We start from the raw sequence: 25,940 nt of genomic DNA, 5'->3' as shown, positions 1-25,940 counted from the left end.
TTTGTAAATAGGTTCTTCGTTGTTTGCATTATTTTGAATCAGTTTTTCAGAGTATAAATACTTCTGAATGAATTGATAAAATCAAATTTCAGAAGCTACAAAGCTGAGGACAAAACTTAAAGAGCAGGCACTCCGTAGGTCAAAGTGAACAGCTCGTCAGACCTCTCCCCCCAGTTCTCCACCTTTAGCCTTTCCCCGCTCTCTCTGATATCTTAACTGAACCACTACAACTTCTATTATTAGAAGCCCTCCTTTCAATGAGAGAGAGGAACCTACTGTCCGCATTCCTCAGAGGGCAGGAAGTAGTGAAAGGTGGGGAATTGTACAGGATTGATTTTAAGCCCAAGTCCTCCATCCGGTTCCCCACTCCCAGGTCCCAACTGAGGAAATAGCGCCTCCTATTGGTGCTGTGGAATCAGGACTGGGGCGAGGAAGAGGTGAGCCAGGACAAACTGAACTGAAAACTTGGCCACTGAAGGGCAGGATTGGGACAAGAGTCATCAGTTTCAGGGTTTATTGGTACTGAGTTTGAGACCTATGTCCTCCTGACATGGTGAAACCCATGATATGGTTAAGGAATTTAGCCTAGATTAAGAAACATGTCACTGGCCTCTCTCTCCATCGACCCTCCCCAGGGAAAGTACATTAGAGTCAGCTTCCCTCAGAGTTTAGTTTCTTTTCAAGCCTAAGAATAAGAGAAAACAATCAGAAAGCTATATAGTTCCTTCAAATATTAGACATAGGGAAAATGGCAGGCAAGTCCCTTCCGGTATGGTACTAAAAAAGAAGACAATACCTGATGAGCACCTATGAACAGCAGGACCTCAGGTTCTACACAGTCACTCTTATTTGTTATTCTGGTTCATCACGTTGAACCAGTAATAAATAAGAAACTTTTTAAGCTGACCATTTTTTTCAAAAAGGAGAAAATAAAAGGATCACTCTTTTAGATTAAGGAATATGTCTCCAAAAATACCAGTTAATGTCAAAACTATGTAGGAGAGGAATGCATAAGTACAGTAATAAAGATTAATTTGTTAAATCCTTTTGAAAATTAGAAACATGGCTCAAAGGAATGATACAGAAACCTGGGATTTTCGTCGTGGCTGTAGTCACTTAACGTCTCTGAATCTCAGTTTCTTCAGCATTTAAATGAGGGTAACAACAATTACAAAAATCTCATAAGTTTGGGAGGATCTAAGTGTAATGTTTTATAAATTACAAGTCACTATACAAATGTAATTTGATATTATTGTTATTAATTAGGACAGCTCTCTATTATTAGTCTCATTATGGGATTGAGGCAATAAATATTTGTGAGATGAATTAACAAATGAATGAGGCCAGGGAAATTTTGGTGGGAGGAGGTGTGGCTAAGGCAAATGACAAGCAGTGGGGATGGAGTTCCAGTGGGTGGCCCATGGCGTTAAGGAGAGGGCATGAAGATGCTGGATGATCAGAAGTACAAGAACACATCGCTTCTCAGCCTTTTGGCTAAGATCAAGTGCAGAAGTACAAGAACATGCAAACTCTTAAGTAACGATAATTCCTGGTATCAGAGGCTCTCTTTTGGAAGAAGTTTAAGCTCATAGTAAAATGTACAACTGCACAAAAGCACTGAGGTGACGAGGATAAAATGACTTAAAAAAAAAAAATCCATCCCTGAAGCACTAAAATTTAATCCAACCAATTCATTTATGGAAACATACTACATGCATCCTTTATAAAAGGATTTTAAAGCTGCCTATCACACACAGATGTTCAAGTGATGCCATTACACCTACCATATATATCCAACCTGGCCGTGCACGACACAATGCCAGCTTCATTCTTGGCTGACAATGTGTACCATCCAGCGTCTGATTTCTTGGCTGGCTGAATGAGGAGACAGACATACCCTGTTGCGTCCTGGTGCATACTGGAGAAAAGAAAGAATATATCCATATTATATCTGGGGACAGAAATAGCCATGTCAAGTTTTGGGCTTGGGGAAACTCTTGTGACACATCCAGCAGGGCATTGCTTCCCCTTCCCCTCCCTGTCCCTAGGGGCAGGAAACAGGGACAAAGGTGGGAAGAAGTCACAAAAGAGAAATTAACCTACGTAGTGAGGCTGAGACCCGTTGTTGCCTTCCCCACGGCTCCAACTCTCATAGAGTTGTAGTCCCCACCAGGGGTATTCTCACTTCTCACAACCAAAGTCCAGAAAAATCTCAAACCAGGTTGGACAGTTCAACAAGAGCTTTATTAGGAAGCTAAGGGAAAGTAGACCAAAACGAGAGCCCAGGGACTGATGACCTGTTAGCATGGAGGGAGTATTTCACAAGGCAACAAACTAGACACGTGCAACATTTAGCTAAATACAGTTCAGGAGCAAATTAGCATGCTCTCCCGTCTGTGTTCTCTGCATCAGTAGTTCTCCACTTTGCTGCAGACTGAAATTCTGGATAATTCCATTAGAATTTCAGGCTGGGTTTAACATGTTACAATGATTTAGACTGAAGTGTTAACTCAAGAATCTTCTCTGTTCTTGCTTAAGCTTTACGAGAAAAATCCTGACCTATATATACGCCGACTTCTTAGATGCCAAAATTCTGTCAGCTACAACATCCTCAGGGACAAATTCCATTGATTGTGAAGAAATAATTCTCTGTATGCCAGCTGCCTTTGTTTGCCCCTCATGACATAAAACCAAAATGGCAAAGAAATAAGTTTGGTTAGGGGAAATCAAGGAAGGCACCCACTTTAAGAAACTGGATTCTTAAAGTTATTTTAAAAACAATCATGTAGTGATGGATGGAGAAAGAGTATAACTGCTTTAATGTTTTGTTTTTCTTTTTCTTTTCTTTTATTTTTTTTAATTAAAGTTTATTGGGATGACAATGTTTTACATTTTATTTTATTTTAGCTTCTAACTGTGAAAGAGGATTTTTGGGTACCAATATGAGTGAAGACATGCAACAAAACATATGCAGCATCTTCATAAATTCCTCGTACGTGTTGAAACTTAAAAGTTAAGGTTTGAAAACTGTGGGACACCCATGTCTCACAAAGGACTACTGTTCATGAACAAAGAGGAATAAATTCTTGACATGCACAATAACGTGGCCGAAACTCAAATGCATTCTGCTCAGTGAAAGAAGCCAGATTCAAAGGGCTACAGACTTATTTGGGTGACTCAACAAGCCCCACTGAGCTTGGAAGTCCCTTTGAAAATGGGTGGGGCTGTACCTGATCCTCTCTCTAGTGAAAGGAATGGTCTCATTGTCCTTCTTCCAGTAGAACACGGGCGGCGGCATGCCTATCACACGGCACTCCAGCCTCACTGGGTGGCCTTCCGGGACTCCGCTGTTCTTCAGTTTCTCCAGGATCACAGGTGCTTTCTTCACCTCTTTGGCTGAACAAGAGGAAAACCATTCTTGTTTGACTAAGAAATGCCTTGGGGTTCATGCCTCACACTCATTACAGTTCTGGAATTTAGGAGAGTGGGCACCTACGCACCTAATCTCCCCTTCAGAACACTTCTCATGCCTGTAAATGAAGAGCTCTATTAATGATCTTTTTGAGAAAAGCTCCAGAAATGATCTAAAAAGAATTGAGAAACTGTCTCTGCACATCCTATGAGAGACAACACTCAAGGATCTGGGTTGCACACAGGGGGGTGCAAGTAGTAGGTGTGGAATGTAAGGAGATTCTTTCATTGCTCAGCAGTAAATTTTGAGAAACAATATATTTTATGTACTGAATATATCCTTTTTTTCTTTTTAATAGGGGTTTATTTTGTAGAATATATATTAATTTTCCGCAACTTTTTATATTGAAGAACTTTATAGCTACAGAAAAGTTGAAAGAAGTATCCTATATTTTTAAAAAAATACAAATTATGCTTCCTAAAGAGGCTTTTTTTTTTTTTCTTTTTTCTTTTTTGGCCCGAACCAATTAAGGTAAAGATACCACATATCTCAGGGTTCTAGAGTAAATATTTTAGCAAAATAGTGGGAAAAAAGCAAAACCTGGCATTCATATTTCCTTACAGAATGAGTTTGTTCTACTCTGTTGGTAAGAAGAAATTACAAGTCAGAAAAAGAAAAAGATACAATGTGAGAAACAGCCACTAGCCTCGAGAGAGAATAGTTCAGTATATGCTGAAGCCTCTCTGATTTCCTTTAGGGGGCCACACATGGGAGAAAGCCCAGCACTAGAATTTGTACATTCTGAAATCTAATTCTGGCTGGACTACTGCTCTGAGGAGCTGGTACCACTCAGGTGACGATGACTTGTCTTTATTTTTAGGCATTAGAATGTTTTGTTTGCATCATCTTATAAGATAAAGGTTCATTTGTTTAGTTATCGACTCAACATTTGTTGATCACCTTTGTTCCAGGCAGAGTCAGACACCGGAAATATAGAGAAGAACAAGCAAGAATCTCTGACCTTAGAAGATCAAAGTCTCTTCAGGGAAGCAAAGGAGTAAACAATTACACAGAAGGCAGTAAGTGCTCTCCTTTTCTAAGTGCTATGGAAACAGAGGATGATGTGCCTAGTCGATCCACTGTGTCTTGGTGGTGACATTTGAATTAAGCCTTAGAGAATGAGGTTGTTAGGCAGAGAAGGGCATTCCAGATAGAGGAACCATTGATGCAAAGGCCTGGAAGCTTGGAGGGTGGGGTGGCGAAGAGCTTTGTATGTTCCAGGAGTGATGAACTGTAGGGCAATTGACTTGAATTTAGTAATAGTCAATTAATTAATTGGCTGATTGATTAACTATTACAATGACTCCCATTTATTGCACGCATAATATGCACAAGGTACCCTATTGTTTTCAGCTTCCTTATATGTCTTTGAAAGCAATGTATAAAATATGGCCCTTACTACAGTGAAGAAGAAACTGAGATTAGAATTTGGGACAAAGGACTAAGGAATTTTGTCAGAGGCTCTGCATATTTGGACAATAACTTTGGAGGGAGTCATATTTCAGGGTCCCAGCAGCAAACCTTACCTACTACAGTGAGCTCCAGACTAAAGGAATTCTGTCCAGTTTTGTTGGTAGCAACACACGTATAGGTCCCTGCATCACGTTGAGTGAGCGGATCAATGAGCAGAGAGTGGACTCCGGTCTCCCTGACCAGCATCTTGTGGGAGACATCGGGTAGCACAGGTTGGCCATTGAGCAGCCACGTCAGCTCTGGGGGCGGTAAGCCACTCACCTAATAAAAAACAGGACAGCTGAGGCAAATGACAGACTGACGACAGGCAGATTTATTTGGTGGCTGAATTCTTCATCCTTGTCTGGCATCAAATAAATAGTGAGAGAAAACATGGGGTGGTGACAGGGGTATCAGGACAAGAGGGATCTGGATGAATGGCCACATGAATTTAAACTGTAGAGTTTTCACCCCTATTCAGGTCATGATTGTATTCCAGATTAGAATAAATAAGAAAAAGCTAAATAGGTAGATTAAATAGGCTTGCAGTGTCAGTTTCAGAGATGATATATTGCTTACATACCTCATAAGCAAGAGGTAGCCAAGAAAAGGGGCAGACATTACACCAGTTTTCTCAAACCTCGCTGTGTATTATAATCACGTGGGGGTACATTTGAAAATCACAGTGCCCACTTACAATATTAAATCAGAATCTCTGGGATGGGGCCCAGTCGTGGGTATCTTTTAGGGTTTAGGGTGGAAGAAGTAACAATCAATCCCGAACATTATTTAGGCAGCTACTGGGAGAGCAAGAATCACTAAGAGGAGTGGACTCTATGAATGCTTAACCTCAAGCCTTTACTAATTTACACCTAATTTTCCATAACATTCAGCATCTTTGCCTGGGGCAAAAGGGGTGAAGTAGTTTCTCTTAATACTGAGAGATATCCATGCTGCTCAACTGAACTTAGTTTCTAAAGTTAGAATTAGAATGTAGAATAGCTACAGGTGATGGATGTTGATTAGTATGAGAAACTAGCATCTGTTTTCATCAACTGCCTTGGTGCCATCTTTTCAGGACTATAATTTTTTTCACAGCAATTCACTCCAATGATGCAAAAATCACACTGTTGGCTTTATAGTAATAAAGACTTTCCAGGCACCATATGGAAAATGTGTGAATTATATCACCTCTTTGGTTGTTGTTTACAAACACAGAGTTAACTCAATACAATACCAGTATCATTTTTATTGACATATAAAGACTTAAAAATGTCATGAAATACTTTTGTCTGGTATTAAACACTCCAAAAGAGCCTTATGGGGGGAAAAGATGATCTCTCCCCACTTTTCCTTTCCCTGGAAGAAAACAATCCACAAAACAAATATAAACCAAAGTAAGTGCATACAAACAAACAATCCCAAAACGTGAACAGATCTGGGACTAAGGACGGGTGCTAGAGTCTACCTTACAGTCCAGTCGACAGAGGCGCCCCTCATGAGCTACCATATCCCCAGGAGCCTGAAGGAAATGTGGTCGAAAAAAGCGTTCCTGTAGGGGCTCCTTGTCTCTTTCTTGCACCCGGGACCTTCCTCTATAACAACAAACATGTTCAGGCATTAAATATAGAAACCAGTTTACACACTTAACAAGGTAGGCATTTAGGCGTGATGATAGGGCCTGGAGAACAGAGTTTTTTGGAGGGGAGGTAGGGTAGAGAAAGGGGGTTGCTAGACCATTAGCAAATAATAAATAATGGTGTGGAGCAGATATAAAAAACAAAGTGGTAAGTATCTCATACACTGTAGGATTATCTCGTGGGATCTGTAATGAAATAAACAGGCTTTAGCTTCTTTCTCTTTGAAGTCATTCTGGGTTAAGTGGCTCAGCTCCTCTTGTCTTGGGTTTGACCAGTTGTTCAAAAGTTTCAAAATAAACAAATAAATCAGTATTCAAGCCAATCCTCAAATGAGAGCCAAAAGAGAAGTCCTGTTTATTACCCAGAACAAGGCAGCTGCAATCCCTGTGTCTCTGAGTAATAAAATTTAACCTGACTATAAATTATGGCAGACCATTAAAGATTATCATGAACTTAAACTGGTAAAGACTGACCAACAATAACAGCTGTTCTTGAAAAAAAAAATGGAGAAGAAGACGGTACAGTTGCAACGGTGGTGAAACACTGTATCTGAAACATGGATCACTATTTTTGTTCCCTTGGTAAGTCAAATTTAATTCATCCATGTCAGCAACTATGGAATGCTTTGCTAAGACTTTATGGCACCATAAGACTCAAGGCAAAGCCAGGCTCTTTCTTCTTGCTGGTTAGTAAAATCAGAGAGAAAGAAAGCCAAGTGCTGCATTAGAGACAATTGTTACATTGGAGATAACAAACAACAAAAATATTCAGTCTATATCTATATAATCATTAATGGTTTCTGCTTTATTAAAGAAAAGACGGTCATGTAAAGAGCCTGATTTATATACACAGATGCTACTGATGGTCACAAATTTTGAACAATTAAAAGTGTGCTGTAGGCCAGTACTTCTCAAATTTAATGTGTTTATGAATCACCTGGAGATCTTATTAAAATATCATTCTGATTAGGTCTGGGGTGGGGCTTCGGATTCTGTATTTGCAACAAGCTCCCAAATGATGCTGATGCTACAGGTGGAGGACTACACTTTAAGTAACAATTTGTAGAACCAACACCTTGGTGCTCATTGTGGTGGGTGGGTACTTGGGAGGGGCTAGAGAAGGGAGATTCTTATTATCTTTACCTGTGAGACTGACCAGCAGATGTTAGTCGACTGCGAATAGGCAAACTTTGTACCATTAAGTGGCCAGAACAGCTGATTCTCCCCTAAGAAACAGAAAATGAACAAGATTAAAATAAGAATTCCACATTTTTTCAATTTATGTACATATTTTTGGACTGAACATTATGAACCTTTTGGTTAACTACGGTATTATGAGTTTTCTTTGGGGAGGGAATAAAACTCCTTAAATTACTGTTAACATTCCAGGGGGAGGGATTTTTAAGAGTATTGTGATGACCTTCAGTTTTAAGCTGAGAAATGAACAGAGCACAAATGTGAAAAAAATTGAATTCTTGTGCTCTTAATATTATCTGCAGACACATGTAGAGATCATGGCTAAGTATTTTTAGACTTTCCTCAGTAGAGATTTTCTTCGAAACTAACATTTTAATAGGAAGAGTGGGTGAGCATATAAATTATAGTTCTATACTTCCTATTCTACTAGTAGTTGAAGATATTTATTCAGTCGTATCTTTTAGGGGAAGTTTAAGTCTTCATCTCATTTAGAAAAGGAAAGTAAAAGACTGTGGCTTTCCAACTTTTATGAGGGGAAGGAGAGGAGATTATGAGTTTGAGGGACACTCACAAACCATTGTGAACTAATTTGCTTATTCTCTGAAGGACAAAACCAACAAATCATTCTTTGATAGAATGCAAGATTTAGCCCAACAGATCTGGGGCATATACACAGCGAATAGATCCTACTAATGAACTTTGACAAAGGCTGAAGAATTGAGTGACCCATCAGTAGCTAACTGGTCTTTGAGATTGTGCTACTGTGCTGTAGTTACACACAATCACAATGCTTCTCATTCATTTTCCTCAGCAGTCCTTAGTAACTTGCACTTCTCAAGGCCTCATTCACAATGATATCAACAGCTCCTTCCTCAGAGTACAGCACAATGCTGAACCCTGCTTCTCCACCTGGGGGTTGGCAGCCATGATGGTGTAGTTGCCATCATCATCACTGGTGGTGGATTCAATGTGCAGAGAACATGTCCCATCTCCTTCTCGCCTCATTTTGCAGTGCTCATTTCTCTTTGAAATCTGCTTCCCATCTTTGAACCAGTAAACCTGAAATGAAAGATAATCAAGAATATACATTGTTTTTAACACCTTTAGAGGATAATGAAGTAGGGAGTAGGGTGAGGCAAGGGTTAATTGCCATCTCTATAAGTGACTCATCTCTTGTAAAACACTTAGAAAAAATTATAAAACATGTTAAAAACAGTATAAAATGCTCCTTCACTTCTACTTGTACAATGCTTAAGTCAAAAATTCTATGTAATTTAGGATTGAGATAAAGCTTTTGACTGTTTTGATTGTACTTTGTAATTACTTAAAAAGTCACCCTAAGAACCAAAGGGTCTTCAGAGGCAAAATAATGAAAACCAAGAGCCTAAATTTTCCCCCATTATCCCATTGCCATTATCCTATCCTATTATAGACTCAAGTCTTCTGCAGTTGCAGATCTCAGGACCTAGAATAGTTCACATTGCTTGAAAGGATAATATGGTTTATTATACCAAGTGGAATAAAACCATGATTCATTCACTAAATTTCTCATCTTGCTAAAATTTATATATATATATATATATATATATATATATATATATTTTTTTTTTTTTTTTTTTTTTTTTTTTTTTTTTTCCATGCTAAGTTCTGCATGTATCAAGGAGATCTCTCAAGATAGAGGGGAATAAAGTACTGGGTACAGCTGCCCTCTACATTTCCTGGTTACCTAACCATAGATGATAATGCCATGCTAATGTTTGTGAAAGAAGAGTGGAGAGATCTCCTGCTGCAGCCATACCGGGTGTAAATCCTTCTCTCAGCTGACTGCCAAAAAATCTGGTGACTCATAAGATTTTTCAGCAGCCAGTGATAATGATATGACATTTTCAGCATTTACCAACCTAATAGTAATGATACAAATATAGCTCACTTTGTACAACAACAGGCACACTGTGGATATTCAATAGATGTTAAATAAAAAGAAAAATATCAATTTGGTGCGTTTGATGGCTGAGAGAATCAACAGCCCAAAACAGAGGATCATGACTAAGAAGTTTGTTTTAAATTTTTAATAAAATTCTAACTTACCCATAAATCTGATTTATTTTTGGCCTGACTATTTAACAATCCTACTTCTGACTGTCTCTTTTTAGTCAAATTATCTGGGCTGTGTTAATTTTCTGGTATTGGTTTTTATTCCCTCTAGATACTTCACTAGAGTCTGATAAGACTTTCTTGAAGGTACTGTCCACAGTTCTGTGCTTTGATTGGCCAACTGCCTGGTGATTTCCCCCTACCTTTGGAACAGGTATCCCAACAATTTTGCAGGTGAATGTGACTGGAGAGCCTTCTGTGACCCGGAAGTGCTTGAGTCTTTTGTCAAAGATGGGGGCAATACACTTGCCCGTGGGGATCTCATCATGTTGGATTTCATCATCTGATTCATCAACAGGGGTACGTTCCAAGCGAAACTCTATTTCATTCATCAGTCTCTGCTCAAAGCTTGAAATTTTGTACTCCTGTCAAAATGGTAAACATGTTTCAATTTCAATTTCTACGGGTGAGGAAGAAGGTGTCTATCAGTATACATTAAAGATGCAACTTTTTAAGATTCAGATGTTAGATTTATATAATGGAACCCCAATAAACCAGGCATGTTCCATTTCCAGTTCCTCACCATGGCGCACTAAAGGAGATTTCAGGGTCTCTACTATAATCCCAAACTGCCTGAGTGAATCCTGATTCCTCACCTTGAGCATGGAGCCCCAGTAGAATCCTGTAGGGAATGGAATGAAGATGGAATGTAATTTCCACAACTACTATTAATGTCCATTTCAATATGTAGAACTGCCTATACGGTATTTTGGCAAAGCTATTCTGAACTGCATTCTGATGTGTGCCTGCATCACCAACTTCTTATCTCCACTGGACATTCCCATCTGCATACTTGAGGAAAACCTGTCTTGAATAAATCTCCCCTGACTCCACATCCACCTTCATTGCATCTCTCTGCTCCCTTCACACACCAAAAAAATATTTGAAACAATTTTCTATTGTTACAGGATCATTTTCTTGTCACCTATTTTCTTGCTAACCTACTCTAGTTAGGCTTGTGTTCTCTGTTTCACTGACATTACTATTGTCAGCATCTTCAAATTTGCCAAATCCAGTTGTTACTTATCTGTTCTTACCTTACCTGACTTCTAAGCAGCATTAGACACAGATGGATACTTTCTCCTTTTTGAAACATTTTCTTCTGTTGGTTTTCATGACACCATACTAGTTTTCCTTCTCTTTGTCTAGCTGCATCTTATCAGTCTCCTTTGCTAGCTCCTAACCCTAGGTAGGTGATCTCATCCAGTCTCACAGCTTCAGATACCTTCTGTATGCTGATGGCTTCAAATCCATGTTTCTGAACCTGGCCTTTCTCCACAATTCATCTACTCGATGATCTACTTTACATCATGGCTTGGGTTCCCAATGGGCATTTCAAACTTAGCATGGTCCAAACAATGCCCACTTGATTTCTGTTGCCCTGAGATTCTCCTAGCCTGCTCTTCCCCATCTCAGGAAATGGCACCACTATTCATCATCCACTTGGTCGAGTGGTTAAGCCAGGGTTTCCTCACACTATCTATGGTGAATCCTGGGTTTGTAAAAATTTCCAACCTCTACTTTTGTAAAATAAAGTAAGCATGAATTACTAGAAAAGTGAAAATTTAAAAGCACGTAAAATTATTATATTCAGCAGACATAAAATGTGTCAAATTGCTATAAAAGTTATATAAAAATGGTTATTTTCAATTTCTGTACTTATCTCAATTTGGAGAGGAGATAGTTTGCACACTGCCACAGGTCCTCAGACCACACTTTAAGTGTACCAAGTTAAACCCTAAATTTAGGACTTATCCTGAATTCCTCTCACTCCTTCTCCCTGCCATAGTCTATCAAGCTTAAATGTCACCTCTTCAAAGCAGCCTTCCCAGCCCACTTCATCTAAAGTAATTCCCTATTCTAATTCTCTACATAGTACTGGTTGCTATCTAGTATTTTTCTTGTTTGTTTGTTATTGATTGAATGATTTAAGATCTCTAAGTATTAGAAAGTTAGTTCCTCAAGAACAGAGATCTTGTTTATCTTGCTTCCTATCTTGTATCAACAGCACCTGGAATAGTGAATGCCCGCCTCATGGCAGGTGCCCAATGAGTATCTGAAAAATGAGTGAATACATGAAAGATATGGGGGCAATCACTTGTTCCAACACTACAGCATCTTTGAGGAATCTGGAGCGTGTTGGGATGAGCGTGAGACCTTTGGTTAAATTTGTGACTCTAGTTAACCATAATTTTATAATTTAGGTGGGCTTCATGGAGATGGCACTAGGATCAAATGGCATTTGGAAGCACATGGCTGATATGCATCTGCTCCTAGCCATAGGCAGAGTAATTGAGTTTAGGACTTGTGTTCTGAAGCTATTAAATCACATTACTCATGCCCTCTAGTTATTGTTTTATACATATTATCACTTGAATTTGTGTAGAATTAGAACTTAGGAAACACAGAAACCAAATGTTTCTTGATTTAAAATTCTTGGAACCAATTTTAAATTTGCCCTTCTCGGCCACTCTCAGCGTAGGTAAGCAAAACAAATCCACAACTCTTTCAGGTAGAAAAAAATGATTAATCTCCAGGTAAGCTTATAATTTTTAACCAGATAATTCAAATCAATTAAACTAAACAATTGTTCACTTCTACTAATTTGAAACCTAATTTAGTTTAAAAGTATTGAGACTATTTTCTACATTATAGAACTTTTTAAAAAGCTAATAATTAAAGCTTCCAACTATCCACCTACGAGGTTGAAGTTTATGAAACTGCCACTCTTGTAGGTCAAAATGGTAGAATATCAGAAATTTCATATGATTCAACCTAATACTTCACAATGACTATCTTTTCCATAAATACATTAAATGATCCCACAAATTTGAAGCATTTCCTACTCTTGCCAGTTTAAAATCACATGAGCAATATATTTTTCTTCTTTGTTGAATTGCATTCATGTTTCTAAGGTAATATTATTTTTCCTTTTAACAAATTTATTTTCTGGGATACTTAGGAGTAAAACCAGTGCATTATTTTATTCTCTTACCATGTGAGGTGGGTGCTGAATAGTAGCTTTATTATTTTAAAAATTACATTCAAAAGGAATATCTCACATAATCCTTAAACTTCACACCCAGATCCCGGAGTTCAGGAAGCCCCAAATTTTTTTGTGAGAGTGGCAGTAAGTCTTGGCCTTCTATGGCTTCTTGTTTCATTTAAGTCCCCAGACTCCAAATCCATTCCATATCACCTCTGGCTGAGGCAGGATAGGTAGCCTAGGAAATGGACAACCCCCTCTACCATAGAGCATGAGATGCCTCACTGGTTACACAAGTAATAAGTAACTGTATCCAGTACCTGCAGCTGGAGAAAAACAAGAACCAGTTTCACCCATCAAGTTTTAATCCCTATGGCCTGGAACCTGATCTTTAGCTAATTTTAATGTCATTTGCATTGCAGTTACTCTAACTCCCATCATGCATCTGACGCCATGACCGTTCCGGAGGAACCAAATAAGGAAGAAAACTCAGAAAAGGTCGGGTCCCGCCTAGGGGGAGGAAACAAATCAACCACATCAATGGAAAGTCACCAATTCCCGCCCCCAGAGGGATAAAATCCTCTGATCATGACTTCCTCCTGGAGACTTGTTCTCGGAGTTTGCTGGCATTTCCGCTTTCCTGCTTCAGTCTCGCCCTTGAATTCGTTCTTGCACTAAGTCAAGAACCCTGACACTGCTGCTCCAGGTTGAGTCCTCTCGTGGACAATCCTGTGAGCCTCTGGTGACATAGTCACTATTTTAATGGAATCCTTGTTCCAAGCAAAAGAACCTTCTCTCAAGCTTCTACTGCCTGACCAGTGAGGGCAGGTAAGTTCCCTAATTACATTGTCAGAGTTATACAGGGAAATGAATTCCTGAAATCCTATTTTGAGAGAATGAACTAAATTTTCCACAGAAGTGTTATTGTACATGGTGGTAAATTATGATTCTACCTATTCTTCAGGAACACAATGGGTGATATATGTGGCTTATGTGTCTGCCTGAGAATATAAATCCCACATTGTCTCCGTGTATTCCAAACAACGAATTTAGGAACTTGATTTTATCATGTTGGGGCCTGATTTTACAGAATTTTAAGTGTTTGAATGGATTCCACCCAAGGAACTATAGAAGCAATATGATGAAAATATGCACATTTTGTTTTACTGTAAACATACAGATATTGGTTTTATATTTATTATTTTACCAGTAATACAAATTGGGAGGTGATCAAAACAGAACACACTCAAAATGAGTTATCTAAAAAGTACTATTTGTAACTATGTACTGAGCATATAGTTGTAAACAGATTTTAACTAGGAGTTGCTACTGAAGCACCAAGACGGGCTAAATATCAGAAAACAAGTGAGTTGGGGCACAAACTATTCTCTAGAAATTTATAGCAGGTGTTTAAAGATGGATTAGATGATTTAAAGTCTTCACCTCCGTCAGAGATACACAAGAGTCTGGAGGGAGAAGATCCAGTGAGAGGACTTTGGAGAGAGGCATTAATGTCTGTGCGTCACCTACCTCCACCTCTAGCCCCAGGGTACCTGCCTTTTGCCTCAAGTCAGCGAGGAAGATTAAATGGGCCCATTTAGAGAGCTTGCTGTGTTCTTACAGTGGGTTGGTATCTGACTCCTGTCTAAGAAATCTAGAGTAAGGAACGAGGCGGCTTTTTGTTGGTGGGCAAGCTGAGGGCAGCTTTGAGGGGCCTGCACTCCTGCACTGTGTGAGGGCAAAGGGTCTGTGATGGTTCTCATCACGCATACGTGGGCCACAAACAATGCAAAACCAGTGTGGAGTCAGTCAGCTGTTGTCCCTTCACGGTTGGGAAAGGAAGGAGTCAGGAACAGCAGATAGAAAAAGTGGGGGAGGAGAGAGCAAAAAAGAGAGAAGCTGGCCACACTTCCCTTCCTGGCTCTTTAGGTTTGTAGCTTGTGGGGTGTGGGGTGGGGATGGGGGTGTTTGTGTGTGGGGTTTAAATTTTGAACAAGGATTGGAGTTGGTTGCAAGGACTGGAAATTTTGTATTGTTGGATCAAGATTGTATTTTGCAAAAAAGTAACCATAGAACCTTATATGAACTAAAGTGGTCAAAATGGTTTTGAAATTGTCTCACATTTGAGATCACTAGCAGCAGAAGCAGAAGAAGAATTAGCCCCATTAGATAAACTTAAAGGAACAATGGGAGGGAAAAAATTAAATTTGTTTTTAGATGTTCCTGTTTAATGTACCAGTTATATGATATAATGTATAACTTGCAGATGGGCAACTAAATAAGAATACTATAGGTCAAGGAGTTTCCATGAAAGATTTCATAAAATATTTGGGAAGCCAAACCTCAGGAACAAGGAAACCATACAACTGGGTGGCAGGGGTATGTGGCTTGTTACCAAAGCACTGAATCTTTACATCAGAGATGTTAACAAAGATTCACAGCACCCCAAACCAGGAGTTCACATTTGTTCTTTTGTTTTTTTTGAGGTTGTTTGCTTTTTTTTTTTTCCTTGTACTGCTTTTGCAACTAAGAGCTGGTCATCCCAAGGGTAACTACCCCATTACACATAAATCAAGGTTGTCGTTCCAAGTTATGAATGATGGGACTCAGATTTTGTAAGGAAATTTGCAAACACAAATAATATGGTTAAGTTAAATTTAAAGGTGCTTTGTGCACTATTCTACACAAAGGTTGCACTACTGATCCACTGGTGGTGGATGGGCACTTTGAATTTCCAGGACTGGATTTATGTTGTGTTCTCCATTTTCCCTTGCCTGGTCCCCTTTGTGAGTAAAAGCAGGAGTTTCTGGATCAGCTGATTGTAGGTAATGTCTGTGCTCAAAAAAGAGAATTGTTTTCCTGTGTAAATCTGTCGTGTATACCAGTCAAATCCATATTATGTGACCATCCTTTCCAGGCTTATGTTAGAGTCCTTAAGTGAAAATGAATTTCATAGAATTTCAGTTGCTCTATTAAAAGAAAACAAAAAGCTTAAAAATAATTTCTGAAGAATATGCCACTTGAAAAATCTAATTAATTTTTTCTTTAAAAATAATCCTCTTAAGAGGCTGATAATTTGACAACTTGAAACATTTGATTTTTTTAACACATCTGCAGAAATTTTCTTCAAATTGGCAGAGTGGTGGAGAGTGCTTTCCTTTCTCCACTGTGGTGGAGAGAACCACAGTGTAATGACACATCCCAATCAGATAGGGCATTGCCAAGGCGTGGGACATCACCTGACACTCACTGCCCTGAGCTCACCACTGGCTTCCTCTATTCTGGGTTCCGAGTCTGGGCTTCAGGGGCAAATAATCAGAGAGGATCAAGCCAGCTGGAGGAGCCTGCTCAAAGGGTTCCCAACCAACTCTGTATAATGTTCACTAAGGAAAGTCTTACGTGTTAAAGAAAGTATTCTCCTTTGTCCCAGGGAGAGCCATAGAATTGCCACTGGATAAAAGATTCTTAGATAAACTTAGAGGTTAACATATATAGAGGATTTTTTTTTTTACTATTTCTCTAATGATTACAAGCTACCTCCAATAGAGATAACCAGGCTTCATCACCTACTTCCTGTCCTTGCTGCCAAATTCTTAGTAAGCACCTACTATGTGGTAATATTGTGATAGGCACTGGGGATACCACATTCTGTAAAACATAGACTTCAAGGAGGTTGCATAAAAATACTTTAAATTCAAAAGTTTTCCTTAAGATTAAGTAATTACTAAAAGCTGCACAGATTTATTATAGTATACGTAAATGTTTGGTTAACACCAGTTTTGCTTAATTTCAGTGTTTTGTTTTTTTTTGCTGTGTGTAATTTCAGTGTGTTTTGAAAAGTTTTCATTTTTTTAATCAATTGATTAAAATTGCTATCATAGTGGGTAGTATCCACAATCAGGTATAATCAGAGTCTATATAGTCCGATGGGTTATTTTCTATACATATGCAACAAATCCAAAATTTTCTACTTGGACAAGAGTTTCACTATCCTATCTGAAACTAATATAAATCCCATTGTTGTATGTTAATTCAGCAAATATTCACTGAGTACCAACTCTGTGCCAGACATAACAGGGGTGCAGCAATGAACAAGACACCCCAATCCCAGCTCCCAGAGAGCTTGTGATTGGTGATTCCTGGATGGGCCCATGGCAGAGACATGAGAACACTTCTCTGCCCCAGCATCCAGGGTCCTACAGTGCTCCAGGTAGGCAACCTAAGGCCAGTGGCTATGTGGAATTCTTATTAGAAAAGGATAGGATGGCAAGCCTATTTGCTCACAAAAGAGGATTTTGTAAAGAATTCATAGTAACAGATGAAAGAGGTCAGATTTAAATAGAGGAAATGATTAAGCATCTGAGAGAAGAAAGAAGTTAGAAGAACAAAAGGTAGAGCAAGAATTAGGTACTTATTCTTTTTTCCTCTGTCATACAGGCCAGTATCTAGGAACTGCAGTTTTAAAGAAGCACGGATTTTTAAAGGGAGGAAGGAGCAGACTAAAGAAATGGGAAGGTTTCGAGAGAAATGAGGTCAAGGAGGACAGCTGAAATAATACATTAAGAGTGTGTGTGTGTGTGTGTGTGTGTGTGTGTGTGTGTGTGTAGATTTAGAAATTAGCAACCCATAAATATTCACTGGGTGGAGAGCATCGTGCTAAGTCATTTGTGAATTAGAATATTAGTCATGAAGCCTCCATTACATTTTGTGATCCTGGGTTCCTTGGACTCTCAGAATTCACCTTGCTAACCTAAACCATTTAAGTTTTATTGATGTCCAGTGAGGATCTACTACAGGTGAATGATATCCTTCAAAATAAATGATACAGCCTAAAATCTTGAAACTGGGCACCTCTCTCTTGGCTTACCCTCAACCCAAAGAAACTTAGTTGTCAGTTTAGAAAGCTAAATATTTTAATAAATATGAACATTTGATGACACCTTTGCATCGCACAAAGCTCTAAGAACCAACAAGCAAATGTTAATTGCTAATTAGAAATATCATTTAAAATGAATTAGAGGATAAATACTGGAATATTATAACAGAAATAAAAATGATACATATATCAAAGGAAACCCATTTTCTAAAAAATATTTTAGAAGTTTGAGTTCTGAGGAGGAAATTGTTTATAGCCAATAATATTCATTGTTCAAAGACTTCTGATTTCTTTTCATGCTCAGTATAATGAATGTGGTAATGCTAGACCACACAAATGTTCCAAGAGAGTTACTATCGAGTTTCCCCGAAAATAAGACCTAGCTGGACAATCAGCTCTAATATATTATATAAGACCCGATCTTATATTAGTATAATATTATATTATATTATATTAATATATTAGTATAATCTTATATTAATTTTTGCTACAAAAGACGCATTAGAGCTGATTGTATGGCTAGGTCTTATTTTCGGAGAGACACGGTATTCTTCATTTATTTAGGAATAAAATAGGGCAAGAGAGTCCAGCTTTCTGGATCTAAAAGTTTTTAAAGCAACCCCCCCCCCCCCCAAACAAATGCATACTCTTCAGGAGAAATCACTTGCTTCTCCCTCGTATGGATAGGCTAATATAGGAGTCAGAAAACAAATCATTTTGACTCCTGCATCCCCAGATTGCAGGTACAGATGGCTATCAATACACAAGCGTTTCTTATGATGGTTCTCCACTTTTCTAAGCAAATTTTCTCCTTAACTTCATTAATGGGCCACCATACATTTTAGACAGTTCCTCATGACATTTGCACTATCATTTCCCAGAGCGGCAATGAACAAAACAATATTACAACACGGTCATCACTTTATTTCTCAAAACTTCCTCAGAATAAGCATTTACCAATTTAATGCAAGCATTCTACCTCAGACGGCTCCTTAGTTTCCTGAATTGCACTTACACGTATGCGGCTTGGCTTTCATTATCCAAAGCACAGAGTGCAGTCTAAGACCAATTCTGTAACTAATCTACCATAATAATTATCAGAAGAATACTGATTCGTGTCACAGATATTCAGAAAGAGAAGACTGAGATGTTTTTGAGACTACACTGAGTCCCTGCTATTAACCCTGAAGTTAATTCATGGTGGAGGTTTAATAAAGAGTTCTACTGGGTTTTTGGCACTCAACTAATGGAAGTTCATGTTTACACGTACTCATATTTCAGGCAATTAAGAGAAAAATGCTACTTTCTCCTGAGTTGGACAATGGACTAGCATGGACCTACTTATAGACTAACTGTAAAAATAAAATCAAACAGCTCCTGTGCTCATCTGATATCATTTTTACAGTGTTCTAATTGCTCCCTCTCAGAGTTATAAAAAGACATGGGCTGATACCTCTGATTTCAATGATACTTAGAAGGATTAAGAACCACAAATGGAAGACAGTGTTATAAGAAAACAAATTTGCATTAGACAGCAACATTTATGAGGCGTGAAGGTAATTGTTGTCATAAAACTGAAAAAGGCTGCAGAGTTTCAGGGAACATGTGAAAGTGTCCTGGAGACCAAGGCTCTAGGTCTAGTTCCACCACTAACAGTTAGACAACCATGCCTCAGTTTCTCTATCAAGAGGGTGGGAGAGAAGAATAACTGCCTTGGTATTTAACTCCCCGAAATATGTGTAATTTGGTGAAATAATAATGAGATGTATACTCAGTTACGACAAGCTTGAATATTCTGCTTCAATTCAATAATTTAAAGTCAATTTTAAAAAGGTTTATGTAGCACATTTTCAAAAGAATCCACTCAGTAAACACTGTCCAACATATAACACGATTGTAAAATACTATATGTACATGGTTCTACTCGAAATAAGAGACAAACACTAAGGAAAACAGCGTATGGTCAGGGGGATCTGGAGCCTTATTTCCAACACTTAAGTCACAAATTCCACAATATTTGGAATATATTTTTAACTGAAATTTTATGTTCTATTTCAAAATAGATTATATCAGTTCCCACCTTGGGAAATCAAGAATTAGATTATTAAAATGTAAACCTGCATTAAGAAAAAAACACCTTATGAAATACAAAAATAAATGACTCAAATAAGAAAATACTCAGTCTATCTCTCTTTTATTTGATGTTTACTTATGGCTTTCCTCTTTCTCTTTCAGTGTAAACACTGACTAGTAAGCAAGAATTTGTATAGGTCGATCCATAGGATATTGCATAACAGCTATTTCACATGCTTCGGTCTAATGTAAAGATTGAGAGGAAATGGTGAGCAGACCTCCAGGCCCACTAGATTGAAGGAGCCAGATGAAGGACAGCTTGGAACCCAGTTCCTTAAAGTCTAGGTTACCTCAAGGGAAATATCTCAAAGCTGTGATAGGGTTTGCCGATACTGAGCTGAGGATTGCTGGAATGGACAACAGACTATGTTGCTCTCTCCTTCTTTAACATATTCTGTTCTAGGTAAACACATGTAGACACGTAAACTGAGTTAACTTCTTGGGTAATCAAGAACTTAAAATCCATGTGGACGAGTTTCCTGCGTGACCGTTGGTTAATCTATGCTCTGACCTCCAAGACTGAAGGTCAACCTCAGTGAAGTCAAATGAGCTGAGCATCCAAAGAAGGACTGAATTAAGCAAAATTATATTCCTTACAATGAAATTCCAATAAACCATCTGGAACCAACAATCTTACCTGCTGGTTTGATCTGACATCACTGAAATTCATTTTTTTCCCCAAGTCTAGAATCACTGCATTCTTAGTTTCACGAATGTAATCATCATTCATGGGCTGGGGACACTTTGTATTTTTCTTCATTAGTCCCTGGGATGGCCTGTAAAATAAATTCATACTGACACAGCCATGAAAAGTACAGGCCAAGGTACAGCATCCTAGAAATCAGAGTGTTTGAAATGGCGAACAGACACCAGGGGTCCCCGGGCACTTATGGAGGGCATTTTGTTCGCAAAAGTTGAGCACTGCACAGATAAGCAGTGTCAGTAGAGGTGGTTTCAGTATTTAAGTTACTAAAAACTAAAGTAATCATGCCCTTTATCCTAAGGTGTTCGATACCCATTTTGTGTCTAAGAGCTAGGATTATTTAGGAATCCACTAAATAAGGGTCCTGTCCCAGAGCAAGTATTTTATGCATGTGTCCCTTCTTAACTGACATCTTTTACATTAAGAAACTTTAGTGACACTTACGTGGATGGCGCACTTCTAGGCAGCCCCATGGCATTGGTGGGTGGGATGGCAGGGAGAGAAGGCAGGACAGAGCTGAGGAAAGCCACAGGGTTTTGAATCCGGCTGGTGGGAGAGACGGGAGCTGGGGACACACAGCGAGGCTGAAACTGGTTTCCGCCGGAGATGGAAAACGTGAGCGGCGGTTGTGCTGGCTCCACTGAACTTGGAGCAGGTAGCTCGTTTTGGACGGAACCTCCTAGAGATTTGGTTTGCATGGAGGGGTGAGAAACTAGCAGGCTTTCTTTGCTCGCTGTCCTCTGAATGGCTTGAGGAGTGCTGCTGAGGGTGAACACGGGAGAGCTGGAAGGGGACACGGCGGCCGCGGTGGTGTTGGTGGAGGGGAAGAAATGCTTTGGCCGGGCCAAGCTGAACGTCTGGGGTGAAGGGGCCTTCACAGCTTTGCTGGACGTTGTCACTGCGGGGGGAGCAGTGGAGTTCAAAACACTCATGTTGAAAGGAAACTCCTTAGGAGATGAAGGAGATGGGTTTTGCAACTGCTGTTGTTCCAGTAAGACTTGGTTGTGAAGCTGCTGTAGCTGACTGGAGTCACTGCACACAAAACAAGAACGAGGAGAGAGAAGGAAAATGGTCACCATCGGCCTCACCCTTTAGAAAATGTCCAGAAAGGCTGTTTATTATAACTTTATGCTGATTAAGAACACACAACCAGAGTTGCCAGAAATCAGCTCATCAATTCCTTGGGAGTTGTTTGTCTCCTTTCTAAGTTTGTTGTCAGCGAGAAGGCAAAAAGCCACTGTGATGCATAACTCTAAGAGGCATCATTCGCATCATAGGATTTGTGTTGTGACCCTGGACTTGTGCAATGTAGCAGCCTGATTTCAATGTTTATAATTTAGAAAAAAGAAATACGAACAATGGTCTTCTAGGACGTGCTCAAAGTTCTCAGATGAGCAGACAATATCTCAGCTTCGGGACAGAAGGCACCGGGTGACACCCTGATGTAAGTTACTGAACGGGGCTGAGTTCTCCAAGCCAATGTGCTGTATTCTTCACTCTGGCTTGTTTTAGAGCAAATCTTAACAAAGCAGCTGGATGTGTCTTGGTGTTTCTCATCCTCCCCTGAGAATGAGAAAGCTTTATAGATAAGGTGGCCATATGTCCCAATTCATCCTAGTCTGTCCTGGCTTATTCCTGTTTTCCTGGCATATGTATTACTAGTGCTCTTTCACTCTAAATAAATGTCATGGTTTGAATGATAAATCATATGCTCCCCTAGTTAGACTTCTCTTGTTTCTCAAAGGAAAAAGGAGATCAAACTGGGAGGAGTATCTCCATTTCTAGGGACCTGAGTCACAGAAGCATTACATGATTTGCCTGAAGTCCCACAGTCGATTTAATTTCTCCTAGTAAACCAGTTATTTTTTAAGAATAAAAATGTCTAAAAATCATATATATGCACAAAGTTGTCAGGGCTGTCAGACCTTGTCGTTAAGGAAAATCTCTTCTCGAATGAGGAACCATAGGAAGATCCATAAGAACCATGGGTGGCCTCGGGCCACCATGCTTTTATGTTCCTCAGAAATAAAACATAGAAGGTGATCTGTTGAATGTGACATCTATGAAACATAGAAGGTTTTGTATTTGTCTACTGTCAGGAAAGTCAACACCAACAGCAATAATGTTGAACCTGAAGGTTCTCCAAATCTTGATTTTTCTTAATTCTTGGAGTTTAAGACCTCTTCTCGTCCCTTCATTATCAGTTCTGATACACAATATGTGGAAAAGTAACTTCTCAAAATAGAGACGCACCTCCACTTTTATTACTGCTGTCAGATGCTATATACTGTGCAATCCTTTGTTCATCTATGAAAACTCTTGTCTAGAATTAAACTAAAAATTCAGGAATACTACCCACAGCAACTTTCTTCTCCTCTTCCTCCTTTATAGAAATGAGTGTTTAAGCTGAGAGAATAAAGTAATATAATTAAAAATTAATTAAACCCTTTCATTTCATCATAGATGAAAGATTCAGCAATTAAGAGAAGAAAACATATTTTGTTAGATTATCCTTAGAAAAATATATACAATTAACATTGTTTCTGCTGGTGTTGACTTTCCCAAAGGCATGAAAATACAAAAGCTTTAAATTTGTAGTGGACCTTATGCTCGGCAGTTCACATTCTGTGACTGCTATGGCTTAAGGATAATGGTGTGTAGTTCTCAGGATGTGTTTGTTTGTAGTCTGAATAAATTTTAATCTGATGACATTGCATAAATATTTTATTATGGTTATGGAAGTAGAAAAAGTAGTATATGAAAGGTAAGTAATCTCAGAAAGATAAGGATGATAAAAAGGGGCCCGGAAGTTATTTGGTATTGATTGATTCTTATTTTCCTTTAGTTCCCACTGAATGAAAACTAAGAACCATTTTTTTTTTTTACTTTAAGATTCAAATGGCATGTTAGTCCTTATCATTTAATGCAGTATATTGGATTACTTAAACACAATACATGAGATTCAGTGTCACATTGTTTTGATTGTCTAAGATTCTGGAAGAATTTATTTGAGTATAATGTCTCTTTTTGTTTGAACAGTTGTATTTTTTTTATTTTATTAAACTCTATCTTGTTTCAGAAGGGATTTAAAACAGCTGTTTGGATTCTCTTATTCATTAAATCAAGGCAAGGTGTCAATTCCATTATTTAATGAACTTTTATAGAATTTTTTATGTCTGTTTTACTAAGTACTGTCGTAGATAAAATACTCCTGAGATAGTATGAGCTATTCAGGGCTCAAAAATCTTACTATATATACATATAACACAAATAACCAGTAGTTATTTACAGATAACATATGGAACTTACTCTTTAATAATGAAGATACAAACTTAATCCAAGAACAAAAGAAAGGAAGATTAATTACTAAGCATACCAGTTCTAAAATCATGAATAACCCCTCTAATTCAAAGTAACAGTCTGTCATAAATTGCTATAAACTCAGTTATTCATTTCTTCTTGCTATAAGGATTTCTAAAATCAGGTTTATACCCAAGCTTTCTTTCTGCAGATTTATCAGCTCTCTCAGGTTACCAAAAATACCTCCTCTTTTGCCACAACTTAAGCATTATGCTCAAGAATATAGGCTCTGTGGACTCACAGACTTAGGTCCTAAATTATTTGTGTGGCTTCGGGTAGTTTCTAGACATTTTTGACCCCAATTTCCTCTTAAGTAAAATAGAAGTAATTAATATCTCTTCATGTTGTTATGAATATTGATAAATAAATTGCCAAAAACATCTAAGTGGTCAGTCAATTGTAGCTATTATATTTTTTAGTTTCTGAACTACAAATGTCAATTTCAAGATTTGTAAGAATGAAAATCAGCTTCAGAATTATAAGAATGCTTCTTGTGGTCTCTGGAATACAAAATAATTTCTTAAGGATTTTGAATTGTCAAGAAGAAATGTCAATAACAAACATAAAACGAACTTGGGATACTGTATCAAGTACTTTTGAAAACAATTTTGGCAATAACAATTTCAAGCAGTGTGTGCTGGAGCCCGCTCTGGATGGCTCTGGGGAGCAGACTGTGCACGTCTCACCCTATTCCCAGTTTAATGACCTTTCTTCAGTAGCTTGGAATCAGCCATGGTGGGAGGAAATTTGCAAATGCTACAGATCAGCGCTTCCCCACCTCTGGCCATTGTTAAATCATTTGCCAGCACATCACTGATTAGGAGAACTAATTCTTAGTAAATATGTCTGTGCGATCAACTTTTAGCTGTGATTTTAGCAGTGGTTACCGTGCTGGCTGCACATTAGACTCACTTGGACAGCATAAAAGACAAACAAACCTCACTGATTCAGGCATCACTGCCCAGAGAGAGTCAATTGTCCTGGGAAAGGATCCAGGCATAGTTACTATTATCTTTTAAAATGTAGGTCAGTTGTTCTTAAACTTTCGTGAGCCTAAGAATTCTCTAGCGGCTCTTGCTAAAACACAGATTTTTGAGCCCCAGCCCCAGAGCTTCTGATTCAGTAGGTCTGGAGTGGGGCCTGAGACTCTGCATTTTATCAAGCTCTCAGGTGAAACCAATGCTGTAAGTAGCAAGGCTCTAGGTGATTCTTGCATGCATCCAGGATAGAGAACCACTGCTTGTCCCCAAAGTATAGGCTTTCCCAGTATGTTCTGATTGTTGTCTGACATATTGCTCACTTTAAATGTTAATTACTGTTTTTTTCTGGATGTGGAGGGCTGTGTGAGGGATTAGGGTGGGCTGATAAAGGTTGTAACTCAGGTTGTCCAACTCTAGACTTATAGTTTCCAACCTGGCTACACATTAAAATAATCTGTGGAGAAGGTCTGGTTCAATTGGGACGGAAGGCATAAATATTTTTTAAAAGTTCCACATTTTATTCTAGAATGTAGTCAGGATGAAGAATCACTGACCTAGACAGCTTGATATTCAAGTGGTAAATTCAAAGTCTGAATTATCTTGGCTTTGATGATAACAGTGTTTAAAAATGACAGCTTCCCTTTCTGTTGCAGTTTTAAGATCTATAAGAATTATATCTATTGTTCATAGGAATGGCAAATTTGAAGGAACAAGCAGAAAACTGTACCGTCGAGAAGATTATTCAGAGAGTCAAAGTGTTTTAATGAAAAACCTAAAAGATTAAAACCAGTAAGATAAGGTTGTAGGCATGTGGATTCACAAAGTGTGTGTGTGTGTGTGTGTGTGTGTGTGTGTGTGTACACATGCACACGTACCTATACTAATACAAACCTATATATACATAATTAAGAGAAATGTAGAAAAGGGCAAAAACATTAAAGAATTGTGTAGTGCTGAGGACTGGATTTTTAGAGAGTGTCACTGCATA

General features: G+C 38.5%; 1 protein-coding gene and 1 long non-coding RNA gene across 3 annotated transcripts in view; one reads left to right on the top strand and one right to left on the bottom strand.

The window, feature by feature from the left end:
* Positions 1-25,940, bottom strand: part of MYPN (myopalladin) — a 92,913-nt gene that overhangs the window by 9,418 nt on the left and 57,555 nt on the right. For both annotated transcript variants that reach the window (XM_074339509.2, XM_019731758.3), the window contains 9 exons: positions 21,057-21,644; positions 20,547-20,685; positions 10,058-10,279; positions 8,670-8,819; positions 7,707-7,789; positions 6,393-6,519; positions 4,999-5,206; positions 3,231-3,396; positions 1,785-1,918 (listed from right to left, as the gene is read on the bottom strand). In XM_074339509.2, coding sequence (XP_074195610.2) covers positions 1,785-1,918; positions 3,231-3,396; positions 4,999-5,206; positions 6,393-6,519; positions 7,707-7,789; positions 8,670-8,819; positions 10,058-10,279; positions 20,547-20,685; positions 21,057-21,644 — 1,817 coding nt within the window. The remainder of the gene's footprint in view (positions 1-1,784; positions 1,919-3,230; positions 3,397-4,998; positions 5,207-6,392; positions 6,520-7,706; positions 7,790-8,669; positions 8,820-10,057; positions 10,280-20,546; positions 20,686-21,056; positions 21,645-25,940) is intronic.
* LOC141572938 (uncharacterized) overlaps positions 12,967-25,940 on the top strand; it is an 83,702-nt gene continuing 70,728 nt past the window's right edge. The window contains exon 1 of the long non-coding RNA XR_012498510.2: positions 12,967-13,728. This is a non-coding gene — a long non-coding RNA (uncharacterized LOC141572938). The remainder of the gene's footprint in view (positions 13,729-25,940) is intronic.

Source organism: Rhinolophus sinicus, chromosome 15 (genome assembly GCF_057876585.1).
Source record: "Rhinolophus sinicus isolate RSI-liver-muscle chromosome 15, RSI-T2T, whole genome shotgun sequence".
Lineage (NCBI taxonomy): Eukaryota > Metazoa > Chordata > Mammalia > Chiroptera > Rhinolophidae > Rhinolophus > Rhinolophus sinicus.
The sequence above is the reverse complement of the archived record's forward strand: the minus strand, read 5'-3'. Positions and strand labels throughout refer to the sequence as shown.